The sequence below is a fragment of the Neoarius graeffei genome, chromosome 3 (genome assembly GCF_027579695.1).
Source record: "Neoarius graeffei isolate fNeoGra1 chromosome 3, fNeoGra1.pri, whole genome shotgun sequence".
NCBI classification, from domain to species: domain Eukaryota; kingdom Metazoa; phylum Chordata; class Actinopteri; order Siluriformes; family Ariidae; genus Neoarius; species Neoarius graeffei.
In genome coordinates this window covers 75,699,250-75,720,509 of record NC_083571.1, presented here as the reverse complement: position 1 = coordinate 75,720,509, position 21,260 = coordinate 75,699,250, and the positions used below count along the sequence as shown (strand labels likewise).

General features: G+C 41.0%; 1 protein-coding gene across 1 annotated transcript; it reads left to right on the top strand.

The window, feature by feature from the left end:
* The first annotated feature begins 506 nt into the window (after nucleotides 1–506).
* Nucleotides 507–21,158, top strand: scyl3 (SCY1-like, kinase-like 3). The gene is made up of 14 exons (XM_060917350.1): nucleotides 507–711; nucleotides 6,997–7,190; nucleotides 7,875–8,060; nucleotides 9,659–9,772; nucleotides 11,174–11,230; nucleotides 11,337–11,439; nucleotides 11,829–11,940; nucleotides 12,086–12,163; nucleotides 12,257–12,396; nucleotides 13,132–13,319; nucleotides 14,481–14,649; nucleotides 15,255–15,422; nucleotides 18,873–19,612; nucleotides 20,197–21,158. The coding sequence occupies exons 2-14, from the start codon at nucleotides 7,026–7,028 to the stop codon at nucleotides 20,257–20,259; spliced, it is 2,283 nt and encodes a 760-aa protein (XP_060773333.1). The 5' UTR covers nucleotides 507–711; nucleotides 6,997–7,025; the 3' UTR covers nucleotides 20,260–21,158.
* The last annotated feature ends 102 nt before the right edge of the window (nucleotides 21,159–21,260 follow it).

Here is a 21,260-nt window from a genome sequence, read left to right as displayed (position 1 = left end):
AACAAAATCCAACATTAAAAATAGTTTGGAAAATGATATTGATAATGTTATTCTCGTTTTAATATAGAAAAAAACACCACTAATATCTCCTCCTCGCTTGCGCGCGCGCTCTCAAACTGCCTTGTGCTGATGAACCTGCCGCCTGCTCGGACCACCAAGGACTGAACCATTAATGTCATTTGAGGGCAAATACATCCATCCACATTTACAAAACCTCTTAAGCATTCATGTAAGGAAGCTAAATATAAGGTCATTATTTATTCAGACAGATAGTTTGTATGAAGAGAGGATTAGTTGTTGTTATATTCAAAATGTAACCGATTGTATTATTTAAATCTATAACCCCCGTAACACAGAAATACTTGGTCTCGTCTCAACCGTGGCTGAATAGCGAATGGCTCCACCTTAGTAATCAAGTGCACTAGATAGGACACAACTCTATGACTTTATTTCCTGTTTATAGCGCTAACGTAAGGTAGCATTTAGAGATTTGGGATTGAGCCAGTGTTCGTGGTTGGCAAACAGGAAGTGCACGGTGTTTTGGAGTGTACGGTTATTGATGCAGTCGGTGGAAACAGTAATTTTTAATGACGGTCCAGATGATTTCTTGGATGTCGTTGTAAAGGAAACACTGTTTATTATGTGCTAACCGATTTTTGTTTACCGATTAGCTAACGAGCATTGAGGTGTGCAGGTGATTCGGCCATCCAGGTAGGTAGCACAGCTAGCTATGCTAATCATGTATCTGGCTAATCAGTTAAAGGTGTCGTATTAGGACATATCCTGGCAGCTCTCTCTCTCTGTAACACACCACACACACGTCAAGTCAATTTATTTGTATAGCACTTTAATAGGAGCTCGTTCTTGAATTTGAGATTCCTGTTCTTAGATGCAGGAGTGGAACCCAATGGTGTCTTCTGCTGTTGCATGCTGAGATGCTTTTCTGCCCACCACGGTTGTAAAGAGTGATTATATGAGTTCCTTCCTGGCAGCTCGAACCAATCTGGCCATTTTCCTCTGACCTCTCTTGTCAACAAGGTGCTTCCACCCACAGAACTGTCGCTCACTCAATATTTTTTGTTTCCCGCACCATTCTGTGTAAACTCTAGAGCTTGTTGTGTGTGAGAACCCCAGAAGATGAGCAGTTTCTGAAATACTCAAACCAGTCCATCTGGCACCAACACCCATACCACAGTGAAAGTCACACTTTGAGATCACAATTTTTCCCATTCTGATGTTTGAAGTGAGCATTAACTGAAGCTCTTGATTTGTATCTGCTTGAGTTTATGCATTGTGCTGCTGTCGAGGGCTGATGAGAACTGCATAAAACAGCAGATTTGAGTGCAAAACTGTCCATGACAACTGCAGTCCTAAAGTTATCATGGCAGTTGTAGTCGTCGGCCATCATAGCAAAACTGTAAGTGTCCAGAGCCAACATCTAAGTCCATCTTTAGACCGGGGTTCTCAAACTTTTCTACTTTAAGGCCCACGTATTCATACTTGTAACGGATCAAGGCCCGTTAAAAAAGAGCCCCAACTTCTTTTTTTTTTTTTGGCTCTTTTGTTCTATCAGAATCTAATAATCTATTGTAAATTGTTTTAATGGAATACAGCATCACTCCCTGTTACAGATGGGAGTCTAGGAATTAAATAAATGCAATAAACAAACTGTCTTTAATTGTAGGTATTGTATTTAAAAATGTATGGATGTGCCAGTAGCCAAAATAAAACCATGCATGCAGGGCGTTCTCAATCAAAAGGGATTAATGATCCAAAAGTGGATTCTGGGCAATTAACACAAGAACTTATTGCCATGTTTGTTTACAGCAAACAAGCAAGTTATTAAAACCAAGAAGTACACTCAAAAGAAATGGCTATAGAAAGCACTAAATGGGATAGATCCTTACGTGTTAACAAAGAGAGATTTTTTCCTATGAGTTGGAAAATTTATCCAGCCGTTGAGTTCCCCGACATCTCAAGCTACCTGGTGCTGAAGACCTTGTTCTACATGGACAAATGGATGAAAGCCTGGAAGAGCACGGAGGTGTACAATTTTTTATATGTGGCTGGGTTAAAGATCTGGTGATCAAGACACCTACAAGATAAATCCTGTATCATTTATGTCCAGGCAATTAGGAATTTTTGGGCTTTTTGTCCACATCTTTTTGATGGTTGTGAGGATGCTCTAAGTTTTAGTATTGGGTGTAAACAAACCACAGCCGGTTGATTCTCAATCCTCCCTGCTCTTCTTTTAGGTAAATCATTCACAAAGATCCACAGAAACCCCTTTAAAGACCTGGGTATTACGCATATTATATATGCATTAGTTTATCCCCTAGAGCGCCAACGTTGTAAAATTACAACATTACCTTTAAGCCGCCCATAATCAAACAGTAAATAAAAACACATCTGAGGAGTTGAGCGTGTCCTGAACTTCAAAACATCACGAAATAACGGAAAATGGCGAGAAAAGTGATTTGTGAATCCAAATTAAATAAATCTGAGGAATTTACAAACCTTTCACGAAGTGATCACTGCACACTCAAGCATTCTTCGACTTGGCTCCTTTCCATTGCAGCAAAAGGTTCAAGAGCCACCTTTCTCATCGTCTTTTAGTAAAATCCTTTGCCCTTTCACCCTTTATCACTTCACACGGAACCCGGGAAAAAAAAAACTCTTATCAGTTTCACGGTTTGTTCAATTCGAGCAGCCCAAAACAACGCAAGCATAGGGCATTTTAAGGACTAGCAAGGCACCCTAGTGATAGTAACACTTTGTAAACAGTGAGCTTAGCTGACCACCACTTCATGTCTTGCATATTTAATGAGGTGGATGTGACCTCGGATGCAACCTATCAATTGTACCCTATTAAAAATTAGCTTCAACTTGGAAAAAAAAATCCGTGGCCCACTAGATGGCACTAAGTGGTGCACTAATGGGCCGTGGCCCAGTGGTTGAGAAACGCTGCTTTAGACTGTCCAGATGGGGCCATCATCCACAGGAGCAAAGTGATGAGAACCTCAGTAGGGTACCAGGATGGATCAGACAAGTCTGAAGAGCAGGAGAGGCCAGCATCACTTGTATCTCAGGATCGACATATGTATTTCGATAGAGAGAAAAACACAGGTTGTTAGGCATGCCCAGTGTCCCCTAATGGTTAAGGAAAGTATACATAGTGCACTGAGTGCAAGTAGGAACTCTGGGAAGACCAACTATCACAGCTTTACTAAAAGGGAAAGTCAGAAGGTAACACAGACATGAAGGAGCCCTGGGAGATGAAGCAGTCAGCCATTCTATCGTCAACAAACCCAAGTGAACACACACCTGCACATTAACACATTACACACTAACATACTTCTGCATGTATACAGACACTAACACACTTCTGCACACCACTACATTAACTAACTAACACACAGTAACACCCACTCCACGACACTAACTAAACACAATAACACACATGTGCACTCCACTACACTAAAACACACACAATAACACGTACAGTCCACGACACTAACATGCAATAACACACACGCGCACTCCACTACACTAAAATGCACACAATAACGCACATGTGCACTCCATTACACTAACATACACACAATAACACATGCGTGCACTCCACTAACACACACAGTAACGCACACATGCACTCCACTACACTAATACACACACATGCGCGCATTCCACTATGCTAACACACACACACAATAACGCACACACTTGTGCACTCCACTACAATAACACACACACTAACACGCGGGCACTCCACTAACACACACAACACACCACTCTGTGCCACTCACACACACGCACTCCGCAACACTGTCACACACAATAACATGCATGAATGCACTTCACGACACTAACTAACATGCCACTCCACTAACACACACCATAACGTGTGCGCACACCACTAGCACACACTAACTATTTAGATAGTGTAGTGATGTGTGTGTTAGTGGAGTGCACGCGCATGTGTTATTGTATTAACTAATATACACAGAGCACTAACACACACAGTTAACTTAATATGGAAAATGAATTATCAGTTTAAATGCATTCAGGTTAATTCGGTTTAATTTATATCGTGCTTTTTAAGAACATTTCCACGTTATCACATCGTCATCCCTTAAGTTGACTGATCTCTGTTTACAATCGATGTGGAATTAATTGCTGATTAATCCAGCTCTTCTCTGTTGACTTTTTTTTTAAATTAATGTCTTTTATGCTTTTAATAGGTCCTGTAAAGATTTTTAACTTTGTTCACGGTTATCTGTTCAGAGTGTATAAGCGATAATGGTCACTATGTGATGGTGCAGGAACATCATAGACATTTTAGCAGTCGATGTCAGATCACAAACTGAACTGATTAGAGTTGTCTGTTTCACTACGGCACGTGTCGAATTCAGAATCCTAGCAGTGCTTTAGGCGTCTTTATGCAGACGGACTGCATTTACTGTCGTGTTGGTTTAAAGTGTCTTCTAACATGATGTTAGGTTTACAGGAAGATGCCAAGGCAATGTTAGAAAATAAATAAAATACATTTCTACATTCATTCTGGTAGAATGTGTACAGTACCAGTCAAAAGTTTGTACATACCTACTTATTCGTAGGTTTTTCTGTATTTTGATTATTTTCTACATTGTAGAACAATACTGAAGACGTAAAAACTGAAATAATGTGACATTATGTAGTAAAGTGTTAAAAAAAAAGCTTCATATTTTAGATTATTAAAAATATCTAGCGTTTACCTTGATGACACTTTGTGCACTATTGGCATTATCTTAACCAGCTTCATGAGGTAGTCACCTGGAATGCTTTTTAGTTAACAGGTTTACCTCGTCAAGTGTTAATTAGTGGAATTTCTTGCCTCCTTAATGTGTTTGAGATCAAATAGTAAATAATAAAAATGTAGTAAATAGCCCTATTCCCCAACTGTAGTAATCCAGATTATGTCAGGAACAGCTCAACTAAGTAAAGAGAAACGACATCCATCATTACTTTAAGGCGTGAAGTGTCTTTTAATTAATAAAAATAAAGAAAAAAACATTGAATTAAGAAGTGTGTCCAAACTTTTGACTGGTACTGTATATTTATATTTTCTTTAACTGTCAATGTCAAAGTGTATTACTGGCTTTAAAAATTTTTGGTCAAAGCTTTGGACAAATCTTGAGTTTTAAACACTTTCAGCCACAGTGACATCTAATGGGCTTTCTCCGGGCCACCACTCATATATGCTGACTGATTATATGTACTTCATACGTAAAAAGAGAAGGGATTTTTAAAATTATTCTTTAGATGCTGTTGGGCCTGAAAGTGAAATAAATTCCATTGTTTTGCTGTACATAATAAAAACTCAGTTTGGTGTTACAGATATGATGTGAATGAGAAAATGTTGGATTTTGTGTGGTGTTTGTTCATCTCATCTCATTATCTCTAGCCGCTTTATCCTGTTCTACAGGGTCGCAGGCAAGCTGGAGCCTATCCCAGCTGACTATGGGCGAAAGGCGGGGTACACCCTGGACAAGTCGCCAGGTCATCACAGGGCTGACACATAGACACAGACAACCATTCACACTCACATTCACACCTACGCTCAATTTAGAGTCACCAGTTAACCTAACCTGCATGTCTTTGGACTGTGGGGGAAACCGTAGCACCCGGAGGAAACCCACACGGACACAGGGAGAACATGCAAACTCCGCACAGAAAGGCCCTCACTGGCCACGGGGCTCGAACCCAGACCTTGCTGTGAGGCGACAGCGCTAACCACTACACCACCGTGCCGCCCCGGTGTTTGTTCAAACTGAAGAAAAATAATTTAGCTCAGTTCTAAACACAGTGTGTGTCTGTTTGTTAGGACATACCATAGTCTGTTTAGTTATTATAGTAAGGATGCAGGTGGATGTTAAAAATCACCAACATGGATATTTTCCTGTGCATTAGAATTGAAGTTCAGGCATGTTAAAAAAAAAAAAAGTAGACATGCTTTGACGGGCTTATGTCAGGTGATTAAAAGTAGATCTGAAACATTCAGTTGTGGATTTTTCTCCTTTAAATACATGTTTTATGAAAATGTTAGTGTTCTGAAGTTGAAATTCAGTGTGTTGTCCCTGTCATAGGTTAAAGGTAGACTGCCTTTCAGATTTTTCAAGTGTAGGTCATAAAAATAATTTTCCCTGACACCCAATTATTTTTGCTTAGTGGACCGAAAGCTACTGAATTCGAATCACAGACTTCCAATTTTTTAAAATTAAAAAAAAAAAAATAGAACAATTAATGAATTTAGGGCCACGTGGCCCTAAATTCTCGGCTATTTTTTTCATGCTTTAGCATGACCCAATTCAAGATACTACGTCATGCATAACGTGGTGGGCTTTCCCTGTTGACACAAGACATTGTGGGATACAAAATTGAAACAAGAGAGAAAAATGGAGGACGTGAGTGTGCAAATGAAATGTGAAAGACCAACTACAGTAACAGAAAGCGAGATAAAAAGATATGTTATGAAGGAAAGGAAATGCAGGCCCAAATTAATAAATATTGGCGGTCAGCAAGCACCTTGGTGTGATCAGCTGTTCGTTTAGCAACAAGATGATGTAACTGTCAGTGCACGGTCAAGGTAAACTTGCACATGCGCACGTGGACTTCCTCTGTTTGCTTGACTCCGCAAATCACGTGATTTCATGCATATTATTTGCTAGGGAATCCCTTCAAATTAAATAACTTCCCAGCCACAGAATGGCCCGATATTTTGTGAAATATTACAGAAATAAACATGTATCATAATGACCAAATTTCAGAGTGAACTAAATTTCACAGATTTTATGAAATCGAAAGGCTGTCTCTCTTCAATGTTTTGTATAAGGACCATAGTGGCGTGAACTGCAGAGGGTGACATGTGCCATGTTCACTACACTAAGCTGAGGTCTAAAATGCTACAAAGTCCTTGAACCCAACACTGATGTCTCTTCTGTTTTTCTGTCCCTCCAGTGTGTTTGGCTGATCTCACAAGAGTCAGCATGGGAGCAGAGAGCAGTGGGTTGAAGGGCTGTGTGCTTGAAGAGCCATCAGTGACTCTGCCTTCAGGCCTCACCATGTACTCTGCTGTGCTGCAGGATGGAAAACCAGCCTCTGTCTTTGTCTACAAGCAGGGCAGTGAAGACAAAGTGAACAAAGCTGCCAAGGTACAGTGGTGAAGACACTGAAGAAATGGTTTGGGAGGAAAACATACCTTGAATACCGCTAATTAGACAGGATGCAATTGCTGTCCGGACCCTTCTTCTTTAGATTTGCATTTGCAGCTACAGTTAATGAAAGCTTGTTGACAAACAGTTTCATCATTTCATCATCCACACTCATCTCAAACAATGCTGAGTCAATTAATCTGTCCCTGTCATACTGTTAATGGTGTTAATTAGGTAAATGAGATTGTTTGGGACAAAAGCTGTTTTAGTATGACTTTTGCACAATGCTAATGGATGGTCATAAGCTTAGCTTAGCTTTGGTAATCTCACAGATTTAGAGTAAAGCTACAGCAGCTGTTATTTAGTGACTGCATTTGCTGTAACTGGAAAGTTTATGGAAATTTAATTTTCACCTGAGCCACACCTTTTAGAACATCTGTGCAAACAGTACATATGTTGAAAGAAAGCTCTTGTATTCAGGAGCTGAGAGTGTCTTCTGCAGGGTTGGAAATGAACCACCATGGCTAGTTGTTTTCTGATATTTGTAGCCAGTCAGCTCCAGATTTAAATGTGTTCATGCCATAACAATAAACGTTGTTGATAAATATAATATACTGCACTTTAGATGTTACATGAGGGCCGTTGTCTACAGTATAAGCAAACCAGAGCTCTGTTCCCTTTTAGCACCTGAAAACTCTCAGACACCCGTGTTTGCTGCGCTTCCTGTCATGCTCCGTGCAGAATGGAGGCATACACTTGGTGACGGAGAGGGTGCAGCCGCTGGAGCTGCTGCTGGAGAATCTCACACCTGAGGAGATCTGCGCTGGTATCTATGATCTGCTGCAGGCCCTTGTATTCCTCCATGACCGGGTAAGAGCAGTGAAGGAGTGCTTCAAATTTGAATAATCTGATTTCTTTGATATTAGGTACCAGTCAAAAGTTTGTACACCCCACTCATTCATAGGTTTTCTGTATTTTGACTATTTTCTACATTGTAGAACAATACTGAAGACATAAAAAAACTATGAAATAACAGAACTCATTTTGACCGCTTGTATCTGCGATCTCATTCCTTTCAGTCACTACCCATAGCTCGTGACCATAGATGAGGGTGGGAACGTAAATGGACCAGTAAATTGAGAGCTTTGCCTTTTGGCTCAGCTCTCTCTTCGCCACAACAGATCGGTTTAGCGTCCACATCACTGCCGATGCTGCACTGATCCGTCTGTCCAACTCCCACTCTCCCTTACCCTCACTTGTGAACAAGACCCCGAGATACTTAAACTCCTCCACTTGAGGTAGCAACTCCCCCTTACCCGAAGTAGGCACTCCACCTGTTTCTGGCTGAGCACCATGGCCACAGACTTGGAGGTGCTGATCCTCATCCCAGCCGCTTCACACTCAGCTGCAAACCATCCCAGCACATGCTGTAGGTCACAGATTGATGAAGCCAACAGGACCACATCATCTGTAAAAAGCAGAGATGCGATCCTGATGCCACCAAACTGGACACCCTCCACCCCTTGGCTGCAAATGACAGCTAGAGATCGTTCCCTGACCCAAAGGTGTAAGGAAACGACCCTCTCGTTTACTGGGGAGAACTCTGATATTGGCGTGCTGAACTGGGTGGCTACCAATAGCCCTGCCCAGCACCGCTCACCCTTAGCAACTCCAGCATGGAAGAAAGTCCAACCCCTCTCCAGGAAATTGGTTCCAGAGCCCAAGCTGTGCATGGAGGTGAGCCCAACTATATCTAGTCGGTACCTCTCAACCTCCTGCACAAGCTCAGGCTCCTTCCCCACCAGAGAGGTGACATTCCATGTCCCAAAAGCCAGTTTTGTCAGTTGGGGATCAGTACGCCAGGGTCTCCGCCTTTTGGCTGCCACCTAATCCACAATGCACCGGACCCTTATGGTGGCATCTGTGGGTGGTGGGTCCACAAGAGAGTGGTTCCATGTTGCTCATTCGGGCTAGGCCCAGCCGGGCCCCACGGACATAGGCCCGGCTACCAGGCGCTCGACGATGAGCCTCTCCCCCAGACCTGGCCCCAGGGTGGGACCCTGGTATCCCTGGTCCGGGTGAGGGCACTTCGATCCTTGCTGTTTCTCTCATAAGGGTCTTCAGAGCTGCTCTTTGTCTGACCTCTCATCTAGGACCTATTTGCCTTGGGAGACCCTACCAAGGGCAAATGCCCCCGACAACATAGCTCCTAGAATCACTGAGGCACTCAAACCCCTCCACCACATTAAGGTGGCTATTCAAGGAGGAGGGGTTAATTGTGGACCTTTTGTCAAAAGCTGGAAGCTGCAGTGCACAGGGTTAGCTACAGTTCAAATACTGCTACAGGGTACAACAGTTGTACTCAGGCAGTCCTGGGACTTAAACTCACAGTCACCCATTCACTTAAGAGTTATATTTTAAATGATATAGAATGTAGTGATCTTTCTTACCTGCTTGTGTGTTCTCAGGGAAAATCAAGCCACAACAATGTGTGCATGTCCTCTGTATTCGTTAGTGATGATGGACACTGGAAGCTTGGTGGGATGGAAACAGTTTGCAAATTTTCTGAAGCAACACCAGAGGTAAGTCATGACAAAATCCCACAGCCCCTTGCTCACGTCTCTGAGACAGTACAATCATTTGAGCCTTCTAAAATAATCCTATAATAATGAGTTATTACATAATGTGCTGGAGAATAGATGCTTTCGGATCAAACAGTTCTAGGGACTTGTTGAGAGGAACCACCCACTAGGGCTCTCGCCCGAGAACTACATACTTCGAAGAGCTTTTTTTCTGTTTATAATCACAAACTCCAAAGACTCTGAAGTGACATAAGCTGGCTTGCTAGCATGACATTAGCAGGAAAGGCATGAGGGGAAGTCATGGCCTAATGGTTAGAGAAACAGCTTTGGGACCAAAAGGTTGCTGGTTCGATTCCCTAGACTAGCAGGATTGACTTAAATGCCCTTGAGCAAGGCACCTAACCCCCAACCGCTCCGGCAAGAGTGGTGGCGTACCTTGTGTCTGATTAGCCAAAGAAAAACTGATGATGTGATCATCAGTTCGGGCATTGAACCCGACCAACTAGCAAAGATTTTTATATTCCACTTAGGTACTTCAAAATCACCTTGTGTTTCCTCTGTTGCAGATATACTTAAGTCTGGACTTCACAGTCGGTCCATTTGTCTGTGGTGTGGTGGTGGTGTTTTTTTTTTTTAAGCGCTAACATTAAGCGCTATTGATTATAAGGCTAAAGTTTTACACAGATTTTTAAAAATGGCGGTTGTTGGCGCTGCGTTGGCTCATATTTGACCAGTTAACATGCACTTATGTCACTCATGGCTCCTCTTGTACTGGGAGAGTACCTACCCTGAAGTATGAGCTAAAAAATTCCTCAAAACAGCATTCTGAGAACTACAGTCATCCTCAGTTCCTGCAGTGTGGACACACACAAGGAAGAACTTCCTCCAAAAGTTCTAAGAGCTATGAATAACTTTTTTTACTTCAATTAAAGGTTGGATTTCTCTGTGAGATTAAGCTAATAAACCACAAAGACATTAATTTTACATTAATTTTGGAAATGACTACCTCGCTCTGTACGATTTATGGTATAACTCACACAATCCTCCACCAAATGGTAGGTTAATGTGAGGACTTCACTCGATGTGCAGACTGTATCACAGCATAACCAGCACCAAAGCATTTGGTACTTGGTACAGTATAATGCCTCTATATTGCCTTTTTGAAAAACAACTACAGAAAGAATAGTCTTCAGGGAACAGCTCAATCAGTGAACACTTACTGAACTCAACAAACAAACAAATACCTTTATTTCATACCTACTAACAATATTACAAATATATAGCAGTATTTTATTAGGTGTATGTCACCCAGAATAACCAGCAGGTTAAACTAAGCTTGGGTGAAAAAGTTCCTCTGGTCCGAAAGCACCTAATGCTTGAGAACGTTTTGTTTTGTTCCAGTTTCTCACCAGTGTTCAGACAGTAAGAGAAAGCAGCACTGTCCCTCCTGAGGAGAAGGTGAGGCACTGTCATTTGACATTATACGATTTTCCATTACCTCAAAAGCCATTATGGTTCAGTGACTCAGTCACAAAAAAAAATATGGTGTTTTTTTTTTCTATAGCTGGGTGGATTCAAGACGCTTCCTGAAAAACATGCCCACGCGCGAGATGCCTTCTCCTTCGGCGTGCTGGTGGAGTCCCTCATCCCCTTGCTGAGCAGTTATGGTTAGTAGTGTTCTTAATTCTGCAGTACATATGAAATGTGTCTGAGAATTAAGTCCTGTGCTGTTGTTAATCCTCCAAGGGATCAATGCAAATCGTTGCTGTTGGATATATGTTTTACAGAAAATACACGGTTATAGCACAATCAGTGAATGTGTCCTCCTTTAGTCTTCATTCATTCATATCCAAATTATTAATGTTAGTCATCTTATTTTGCTCTTTGGACACTTGGTCATGTTATTCCACTATGCATCATGTTTTTCCATTTCCTTGTGGTTATGGTGTAAGAGTCTGTCCAATCTTCATCTTCCTCCGCTTCGTCTTTCATTTATTGTTTTTATTGTATTTCCATTTGTCTGAGCATTTTGTTGATCTCTGTCGGTCTGTCTCAGTGTCGAATGAGTTGTTGGAGAGTCTAAGGAGCACGCTGCAGGTCAGCCTGTTGACCTCTGACCCCACAGTGCGGCCAGCTCTCAGCAGTCTACTAACTCATGAGTTTTTCAGGTGTGTGTACTGTGACCTTGTAGCACAAAGATAATGGCTAGTCTAGTACTACTAAGCATTTTTGTATTAAATGGATATCTTTACAGCTGGTTATTAGATTTATTAAATCCCTAAATGTTCAGAACTTTTCTATTTATCTCAGCAGGAATGACTTTCTGGACATCATGAACTTTCTAAAGAGTTTGACTTTAAAATCTGAGGAGGAAAAGCATGAGTTTTTTAAGTAAGACTTTGTGCTACTCTGCTTTAGTTTTATTTTATTTTTATGGTATAACACACTGTAGTAAAGATGTGCTCTATGTGTGCTTTTCTTCAGATTTCTACTGGACAGAGTTCACACTCTCCCTGAAGAACTAATTGGTGCTCGTTTGGTTCCTAAACTGTTAAATTCCCTGGTGTTTGCTGAACCCACCGCTGTGAAAAGCTTCTTGCCTCACCTGTTACAGCCCAAAAAGGGTATGCATAGGACATTGTTATTGATCTCATCTCATCTCATTATCTGTAGCCGCTTTATCCTGTTCTACAGGGTCGCAGGCAAGCTGGAGCCTATCCCAGCTGACTACGGGCGAAAGGCGGGTTACACCCTGGACAAGTCGCCAGGTCATCACAGGGCTGACACGTAGACACAGACAACCATTCACACTCACATTCACACCTACGGTCAATTTAGAGTCACCAGTTAACCTAACCTGCACGTCTTTGGACTGTGGGGGAAACCGGAGCACCTGGAGGAAACCCATGCGGACACGGGGAGAACATGCAAACTGCACAGAAAGGCCCTCGCCAGCCACGGGGCTCGAACCCGGACCTTCTTGCTGTGAGGCGACAGCGCTAACCACTACACCACCGTGCCGCCCATTGTTATTGATACAATAAAAATTCTAATTTGTAACCTTGGAGGGCTGCGAACTACGGGGCAAAAATGCTCCAACGATATGAGGGGAAAATTTATTAAAACAGGGATGTCAAACTGACTTTAGGTTATGGGCCACATGATACTTAGTCCAACATCAAGTGTGATGAACCAAAAAGAACCATTTTAGTGACCTATAACACATCATCAGCAATTCTTACGCGCTCAGTTATGTGCATTGATCTGAAAGTCACGTTTTGAAGGCACAAGTGGATTGAACACGTATCACCAAACTCATGAACATTGTGTGTCCCTGTGATTCTGTGGTGGTGTTGCAGATTCAGCTGTAAGAGTTGGGGAGGAATGCCTACTGTCTATGCCACTCTACCGGAGACACGTAGTGCCACAGCTTCTGAAGCTCTTTAAAGTGAACGAGGAGCATGTCCGGATGGTGCTGCTCTCCCATATCCACCTCTATGCTGAGTTCCTCTCACATGATGAACTCAAGAACCAGATCCTACCTCAGGTAAATGTGAAACTACAAGAATAGGAAACACTCCTTGAATTTTGTCATAATCACATATAGTGCCCCTTAAAACAATGAATGTAAATAAGGAAAATGACCCAGAAAAACTGCACTGCTAATGCTAGGCAATTCACCTTACAAAGCTCTTCCAGGTGCTCACACAAGCATGTTTCCTTGTCAGGTGCACAGTCTTGCAAGTTGTGATGTTCTGCCAGGCTGATTCATGTATGCATATACTATATCATGTTCTGAATGAATTTTACCAAACTTTGGATGTTGTGATGTGCTGTCTTGATTTTGTTCCATGTTTTTAGTTGGCCATAGCTACTTGGTTTCATTCATTCACTGGGTATGAAGTGGGAATACACCAATCCATTGCAGGGCATCATGTATACCCACATTCACCCATGGGGGCAATTTAGCATAGTCGGTCTGTTCACCCATATGGTTTTAATCTGGAGAAAGCCATGTGGACAACATGCAAAACAGTAACCCAAGATCAGAGTCAAACACGGAGCTATGAGGCGACAAAGCTAACCACTGCACCACCACAATGCCTACTTAGCTTAGATATACTGGACTATTAAAAACTTTGTCATGCAGGAAAAAATAAGGCCACGCCCTGCCAAGAAGATAGAGTATACCAAGTCTATGGAAGTTTTAATTGTAAAATAGTAAAAAGTTTCATGGTAAAAGTGTTCATTATTTAAATTTTTTACTAATTTTTAATTCATGAATTAATTTAATTTATCAAATTTCTTGTGGATTTACACATTAATAAGCAAATCATGCTGTTAACATGTTCATGAACTGTTACTAACAGCCATGTGACAGTGTTTCCAGTGCAGTGCTGACAGTAGTGAGACTCAAATAATCAAAACATGGTGAATAACAAAAACATAGTTGCACTATACAGAGAAAACTGTCAAATAGCATTATAAACCATGTTTGTGGTCTGTGAAATGTGCGTTTTCAAAGTAAGATGCGGCAGAAAAGGATCTCCCACGTCCCTGCACTTACACTAGAACATTTGTACTCGAATTGAATACTGTCCCCCCACTAGAAGCCTATAGAAGTTGATCTTATTACAGAAAATTACATTTCAAAGTGTTTAAAACTCTTTATGAAACTGGTTTGTACATTTATTTAACAATTTTTTAGGTAATGCTGGGAATGAGAGACACAAATGATGCTCTGGTTGCCATGACGCTGCAAAGCCTAGCAGTCCTGGTGCCGATACTGGGAGCACAGGTGGTGGTGGGTGGTGAGAGGACCAAAGTCTTCAAACTTACAACACCAAACTTCAAGTCCACAGAGGTTACACCCGAAAGTCAGTTTGTTATTTGTGAATTCATGTGATTTATTACTTACTTTTCCATTTCCCACTTTTTTTCACCCATTAATCTCAGCAAGGTTACTTTTTCAGAAAGTGTTTACATCAAATTAAGTTGACATGTATATGTAAATATACAGCGTGTCTCCAAAGTCTGGATCCATAAGCGTTCTTCCTTTTTATATATATATATATATATATATATATATATATATATATATATATTTTTTTTTTTTTTAATTTCAGATCTAAGATGGCTTTGAAACAAACAATAGATCAAATTGTTCTTGTATTCAGCAAGCAAGAATTTCCAGGGCCATCAATTTGAACATTTGCTGAATTTAAAAATTGCCTCTGGATTCAGACTTTTGGGACACTCTGTATCTGTAAATATATGTTATATACATGTACTCCATACATGTATGATCAGCAGGTGTATTGGAGTGTTTGCTTCTGTATCTTCTCAGTTCAGCTGTCTATAAAGTGAATGAATGAATTAAAAAAAGCATAGCTCAGAACAGGAGTACAGACAATGCTGTTTGTGATACTGGACTGGTGGCTATAATCCTCTTTTCCCTATTCCTTCTGGCTTTCTTGTGCAGACTCACCAGTTCATATCGTTGGAGTGTCTTTGCCTCGTAGTGCACAGCCCTCCAAGGTTACAAATCTGTTGCCTAAGCGTTTGGAAGGAGGAGAGCTTGTTCTGGACAAGCTGAACTCTCTCCAGTCAGTCAGAAGAGAGGTGGCTGCCCAGCTGCCTTCTACATCAGGTAAGGCAGAGGAATGGGGGAGTCTGTATCAAACATCTCATAGGAAAAGATTTGACCATGAGCAGCTCCAGCATGACTGGTCACTGACTGAATAGTGCCTTACAGGGGGATATCTGATGTATATTGCCTTTAGGTTAATTTTATATACACACAGTGGTGCTTCAAAGTTTGTGAACCCTTTAGAATTTTCTATATTTCTGCATAAATATGGGCAAAAACGGCATCAGATTTTCACACAAGTCCTAAAGTAGATAAAGAGAACCCAGTTAAACAAATGAGACAAAAATATTACACTTGGTCATTTATTTATTGAGGAAAATGATCCAATATTACAGATCTGTGAGTGGCAAAAGTATGTGAACCTTTGCTTTCAGTATCTGGTGTGACCCCCTTGTGCAGCAATAACTGCAACTAAATGTTTCTGGTAACTGTTGATCAGTCCTGCACACTGACTTGGAGGAATTTTAGCCCATTCCTCTGTACAGAACAGCTCAACTCTGGGATTTTGGTGGGTTTCCTCACATGAACTGCTTGCTTCAGGTCCTTCCACAACATTTCGATTGGATTAAGGTCAGGACTTTGACTTGGCCATTCCAAAACATTAACTTTATTCTTCTTTAACCATTCTTTGGTAGAACGCCTTGTGTGCTTAGGGTTGCTGTCTTGCTGCATGACCCACCTTCTCTTGAGATTCAGTTCATGGACAGATGTCCTGACATTTTCCTTTAGAATTCGCTGGTATAATTCAGAATTCATTGTTCCATCAATGATGGCAAGCCGTCCTGGCCCAGATGCAGCAAAACAGGCCCAAACCATGATCCTACCACCACCATGTTTCACAGATGGGATAAGTTTCTTATGCTGGAATGTAGTGTTTTCCTTTCTCCAAACATGGTGCTTCTCATTTAAACCAAAAAGTTCTATTTTGGTCTCATCTGTCCACAAAACATTTTTCCAGTAGCCTTCTGGCTTGTCCATGTGATCTTTAATAAACTGCAGATGAGCAGCAATGTTCTTTTTGGAGAGCAGTGGCTTTCTCCTTGCAACCCTGTCATGCACACGATTGTTGTTCAGTGTTCTCCTGATGGTGGACTCATGAACATTAGCCAATGTGAGAGAGGCCTTCAGTTGCTTAGAAGTTACCCTGGGGTCCTTTGTGACCTCGTCCACTATTACACGCCTTGCTCTTGGAGTGATCTTTGTTGGTCGACCACTCCTGGGGAGGGTAACAATGGTCTTGAATTTCCTCCATTTGTACACAATCTGTCTGACTGTGGATTGGTGGAGTCCAAACTCTTTAGAGATGGTTTTGTAACCTTTTCCTGCCTGATGAGCATCAACACTTTTTCTGAGGTCCTCAGAAATCTCCTTTGTTCATGCCATGATACTCTTCCACAAACATGTGTTGTGAAGATCAGACTTTGATAGATCCCTGTTCTTTAACTAAAAAAGGGTGCCCACTCACACCTGATTGTCATCCCATGGATTGAAAACACCTGACTCTAATTTCACCTTCAAATTAACTGCTAATCCTAGAGGTTCACATACTTTTGCCACTCACAGATATGTAATATTGGATCATTTTCCTCCATAAAAAATGACCAAATATGTTTGTGTCTCATTTATTTAACCGGGTTCTCTTTATCTACTTTTAGGACTTGTGTGAAAATCTGATGTTGTTTAAGGTCATATTTATGCAGAAATATAGAAGATTCTAAAGGGTTCACAAACTTTCAAGCACCACTGTATATACACACACACCTTAACATGTACACTGTTATGGAGTCACAGGAGTGCCATAAAAAAAAAAAAACGGAACACTGTCATTGGAATGCCTAAAAAAAAAACAGTGTAAAAGAATAAAATCAGATAATGACCAGCATACACCCAGAGGAAAGAAATTCTCTTCTTCCCTCCCCGATTCAAACTGCTACCACATCTACACTGCGCAAAGCAGGATTCATGCATGCAGGAATAGGTTGTATTTAGTCACATAATACTTGCTTGTGAGTTTACTTCTGGTGAAAAGTGGTGGTCAGGCAAACCAGTTTGATTGCCATTATGCAAAGAGCCAGTAAAACCGTCTGTCTATTTTTGCAGTTTAGAGGCCAATGTACATTCAAGATACCTTCATAAAGTTGCTGTTTGCGATGGGATAGATGCTTACACGTTAACAAAGAGATTTTTCGTACGAGTTGAAAAATGTATCCATCCGTTGAGTTCCCCGACATCTCAAGCTACCTGGTGCTGAAGACATCGTTCTATACAGACAAACAGACGAAAGCCTGGAAGAGCACGGAGGCGTACAACTTTTATATGTGGCTGGGTTAAAGATGTGGTGATCAAGACGCCTACAAGATAAATCCTGTATCGTTCATGTCCAGGTAATTAGGAATTTTTGGGCTTTTTGTCTGCATCTTTGCGATGACGCTACAAGTTTTAGTATCGGGTATAAACAAACCACAGCTGCTTGATTCTCTATCCTCCCTGCTCTTCTCTTCCAGGTAAATCGTTCACAAAGATCCACAGAAACCCCTTTAACGACAACATATGATGACCCCGTGTATATCCCTTAATGACGACATATGATGCCTTGTCTAAAACCTTGTCTTTAGACTTTTTTTCTTGTAAATATGTTCTCAGGGTGAACAGTATATACATATACAAGGGTGGCTGTAGCAACTGCTTTAACGGGTAAAGAGTTAAAGACCTGGGTATTATGCATATTATATATGCATTAGTTTACAATATAGCGACCATGATCAAACAGTAAATTAAAAACACACCTGAGTTGAGTGTCTCCTGAACTTCAAAACATCACAAAATAATGGAAACTGTCGAGAAGTCATTTACAAATCCAAACAAAATAAATCAGAGAAATTTAAAAACCTTTCACGAAGTGATCACTGCAAACTTGAGTGTTCTTCAATGCCCTTTGATTGTAGTGGAAGGTTCAAGAGCCACCACTCTCATCGTGTTTTGGTAAAAACCTTTGCTCTTTCAACCCCCCCCCCCCCCCCCCCCCTCCTTTTTAATTGTTTCACATTTTGTTTGATTCGAACAGCCCAAAACGATGCAAATGTAGTGCATTTTAATGACTAGCAAGGCATCCCAGCTATAGTAACGTTTTGTGAACAGTGAGCTTAGCTGACCACCACTTCATGTCTTGCATGTTTAATGAGGTGGATGTGACGTCGACTGCAACCCACTTATTGACTGTTCAGCCTCGGCAGGAAGGCCTGCTCAACGCTAGTTGATTGAGTGAGTGGCCAAGCTGTTAAACAAATGAAAAAGCAATAGGGAATAGCAAAAGCAATAAACAAAAGCTTTTTTTTAAAACATTTCTTATTCTTTTGCAGATTTATTCTTTTTATGGCACCCCTGTGACTCCAAACACTGTATTAATTAAAGTTGATGTCTGATTTTGTCCACTGCTGTGTGGAAATATAGATCCTCCCTTGAATGGCTTCAGCCAAGAGAAAGAGGGCGAGAATGGCAGCAGAACAGAGAGGCCAGATGAAGACTGGCCCGACTGGGAAGACGCGGGGGAGAAATCTGGCAAATACCAGTCTGTACAAATTAGCATAGAGCCTGCAGACAGTGACTCAGAATTACCAACCACTGCTGCATATGATGATGAGGGACCTTGGGATGATTTAAAAAATTCTGAGGTCATCTCCAAGCACTCAACTGCTACACCTCACCCAGTCCTGTCATCAAAATCCTTAAGCGATGGTGCCATAGGACCTGTATCTCTACCAATTTCTGAACCTGCAAGAGAGTCTAAAGCACTCAAACTGAATACTGCTTCAGTAACATCTGCTTCTGAGCAGAAATGTTTGTCTTCAGGTACAGCCTGGGAGCAGAACATGAAAGATACCAGGCTCAGTAAACCAGGTTTAGCTACAGAGGCCAAACCTAAAAATGGATACAGGAGTGCAGGAGGACTAGGAGAGGAGTTCACCATTGAGGTGAAAAAGAAACCAGATAGAGATCCAGAGCTGGACCTCTTCGCTGACATGGTACCGGACATAAAGCTATCTTCTCCTACCATGTTCTTACCCATGGGGAGTTCAGTCAGCAAGCCTGAAGGACTTCCAGCTGCAACACTATCTCACACTGAGCCAGACACTATACACTTAAACACACTGGAACTGACATCCAAGTTTGCTGCAGTAGACATGACGGAGGTGAGGTTTGTTTCGTTCTGATCCTGTTACTGTTCTAGGAAGTGATGTGCTGATTTATCAGGAGTTAATAGGTAGGGCTTATATTTCGGTAGCTCTGTGAGCAACACGAATCAATCACACCAGTGCATTACAACTTGTCAGTTACAAAGCCAATCTGATTTCTTTCTGCTAAATGACTGTGATGAAACAAAATCCACTCAGTGTATTGATGCTGAACAAGTTACCATCAGCATCCACAGTGTGGTGCTGTTTGTGAGCTAATTAACCACCTCTGATCTTAAGGATATCAAATGGTTCAATCATATGTCCTGTTTTGCAGTTCTAGCATTTTTATATACTTGGAAATAACCCTAGTGATAATCAGTGACTCATTATGAATGAATATAGCAATTAGTTTAAACCTATGTATTTTTAAAAAAAATACTAAAACTTGTCTTTGCAATACTGATTCACAAAAAAAAAAAGGCCAGGACACAAGTTCTGTAGCATCAGTTTGTGTAACTTGTACAAAAATGCAGTTCTCATAGCTAATTGTTTCCTGAATAGATCTGGGGTATTGACTACAGTCTCCTTGTCTTTCACAGACTGATGCAGAGGGCTGGGGTGACAGTGATATCAACTGGGAAGACGAGAACACCTGGTCATGATCACTGGAGCTGTGAACAAAAGGCTGTGCACAAAAGTCAATTTCTAAGACAGTCCAAATGTAAAACTGAGTTGGAAACCACCATGGCTATTGTAGGCAGTTGAAATGCCTCTTAACACTATTGTAAATGCAGAAGTGTAGCTTTAGTCCTACTAATTTGGACAACATTTCATGTATGGGTATTCTGAAAATATATTGCTCACTTCAAACTGTATTATTACATTAGGGTAATCTTTTGCAGCTCACTTATCATAATTGTATAAGAGAGCATCAAGCCAAAATGGAAGATGCAAAAGCTGTCAACGGTATTTTATAGGATGTAAGCTCTTGTCTGTGGTATCTATAGCTTACAATAATTCAGACCACCAACACAACTGGCAGGATGTAACTTTGAAAATAAATACAGTCACTTTAGTAGTGAAGAGCTCTGATTTGCCAAATTGGTGGATCATGAGATTTGCAATCAGGTCTGGGATGTTGAAGGTTGGTTTCTTTCTTGAAGCTGCCCCCAGGAATGAAACTATTCATGATATGAAGTGTTAGTGTTTACTTGCCTCTCATAGTCTTTCTGGAAACCTTGTGTAGCTCTTTGCCAAATCCTGACACAAATGTAGCTTTTAGCTATGAAAGCATTTTCACCAGAAGTACATGTGCAGCATTTGTCCTCAGTTTTAGGGATTTCATTTGTGCCATGAGTGGTTCAACTTAGTTTAGCTTATACTACAAGGAGCCTTACAGAGAATAGTGAGTTTCAACATAAATGTGTGTATAGTATATTATTTATATACAAGTACACAATTTATTTTGTTTTAGGGGTGGGGTTTTGCTGAAGCAAAACAGAGAATAATTTATTTGTATTGTATGCTGATGAAATGAAATAAAAATAAAGGTTTCATGGTCTTTATCTGATTGTTCTTACACAAAATGAGCACTGTCAAATTTGTTGTGCTTAAACATTCCACTACCCAAAGTGAATGAATGAGATAAATCAGAGATTGTTGA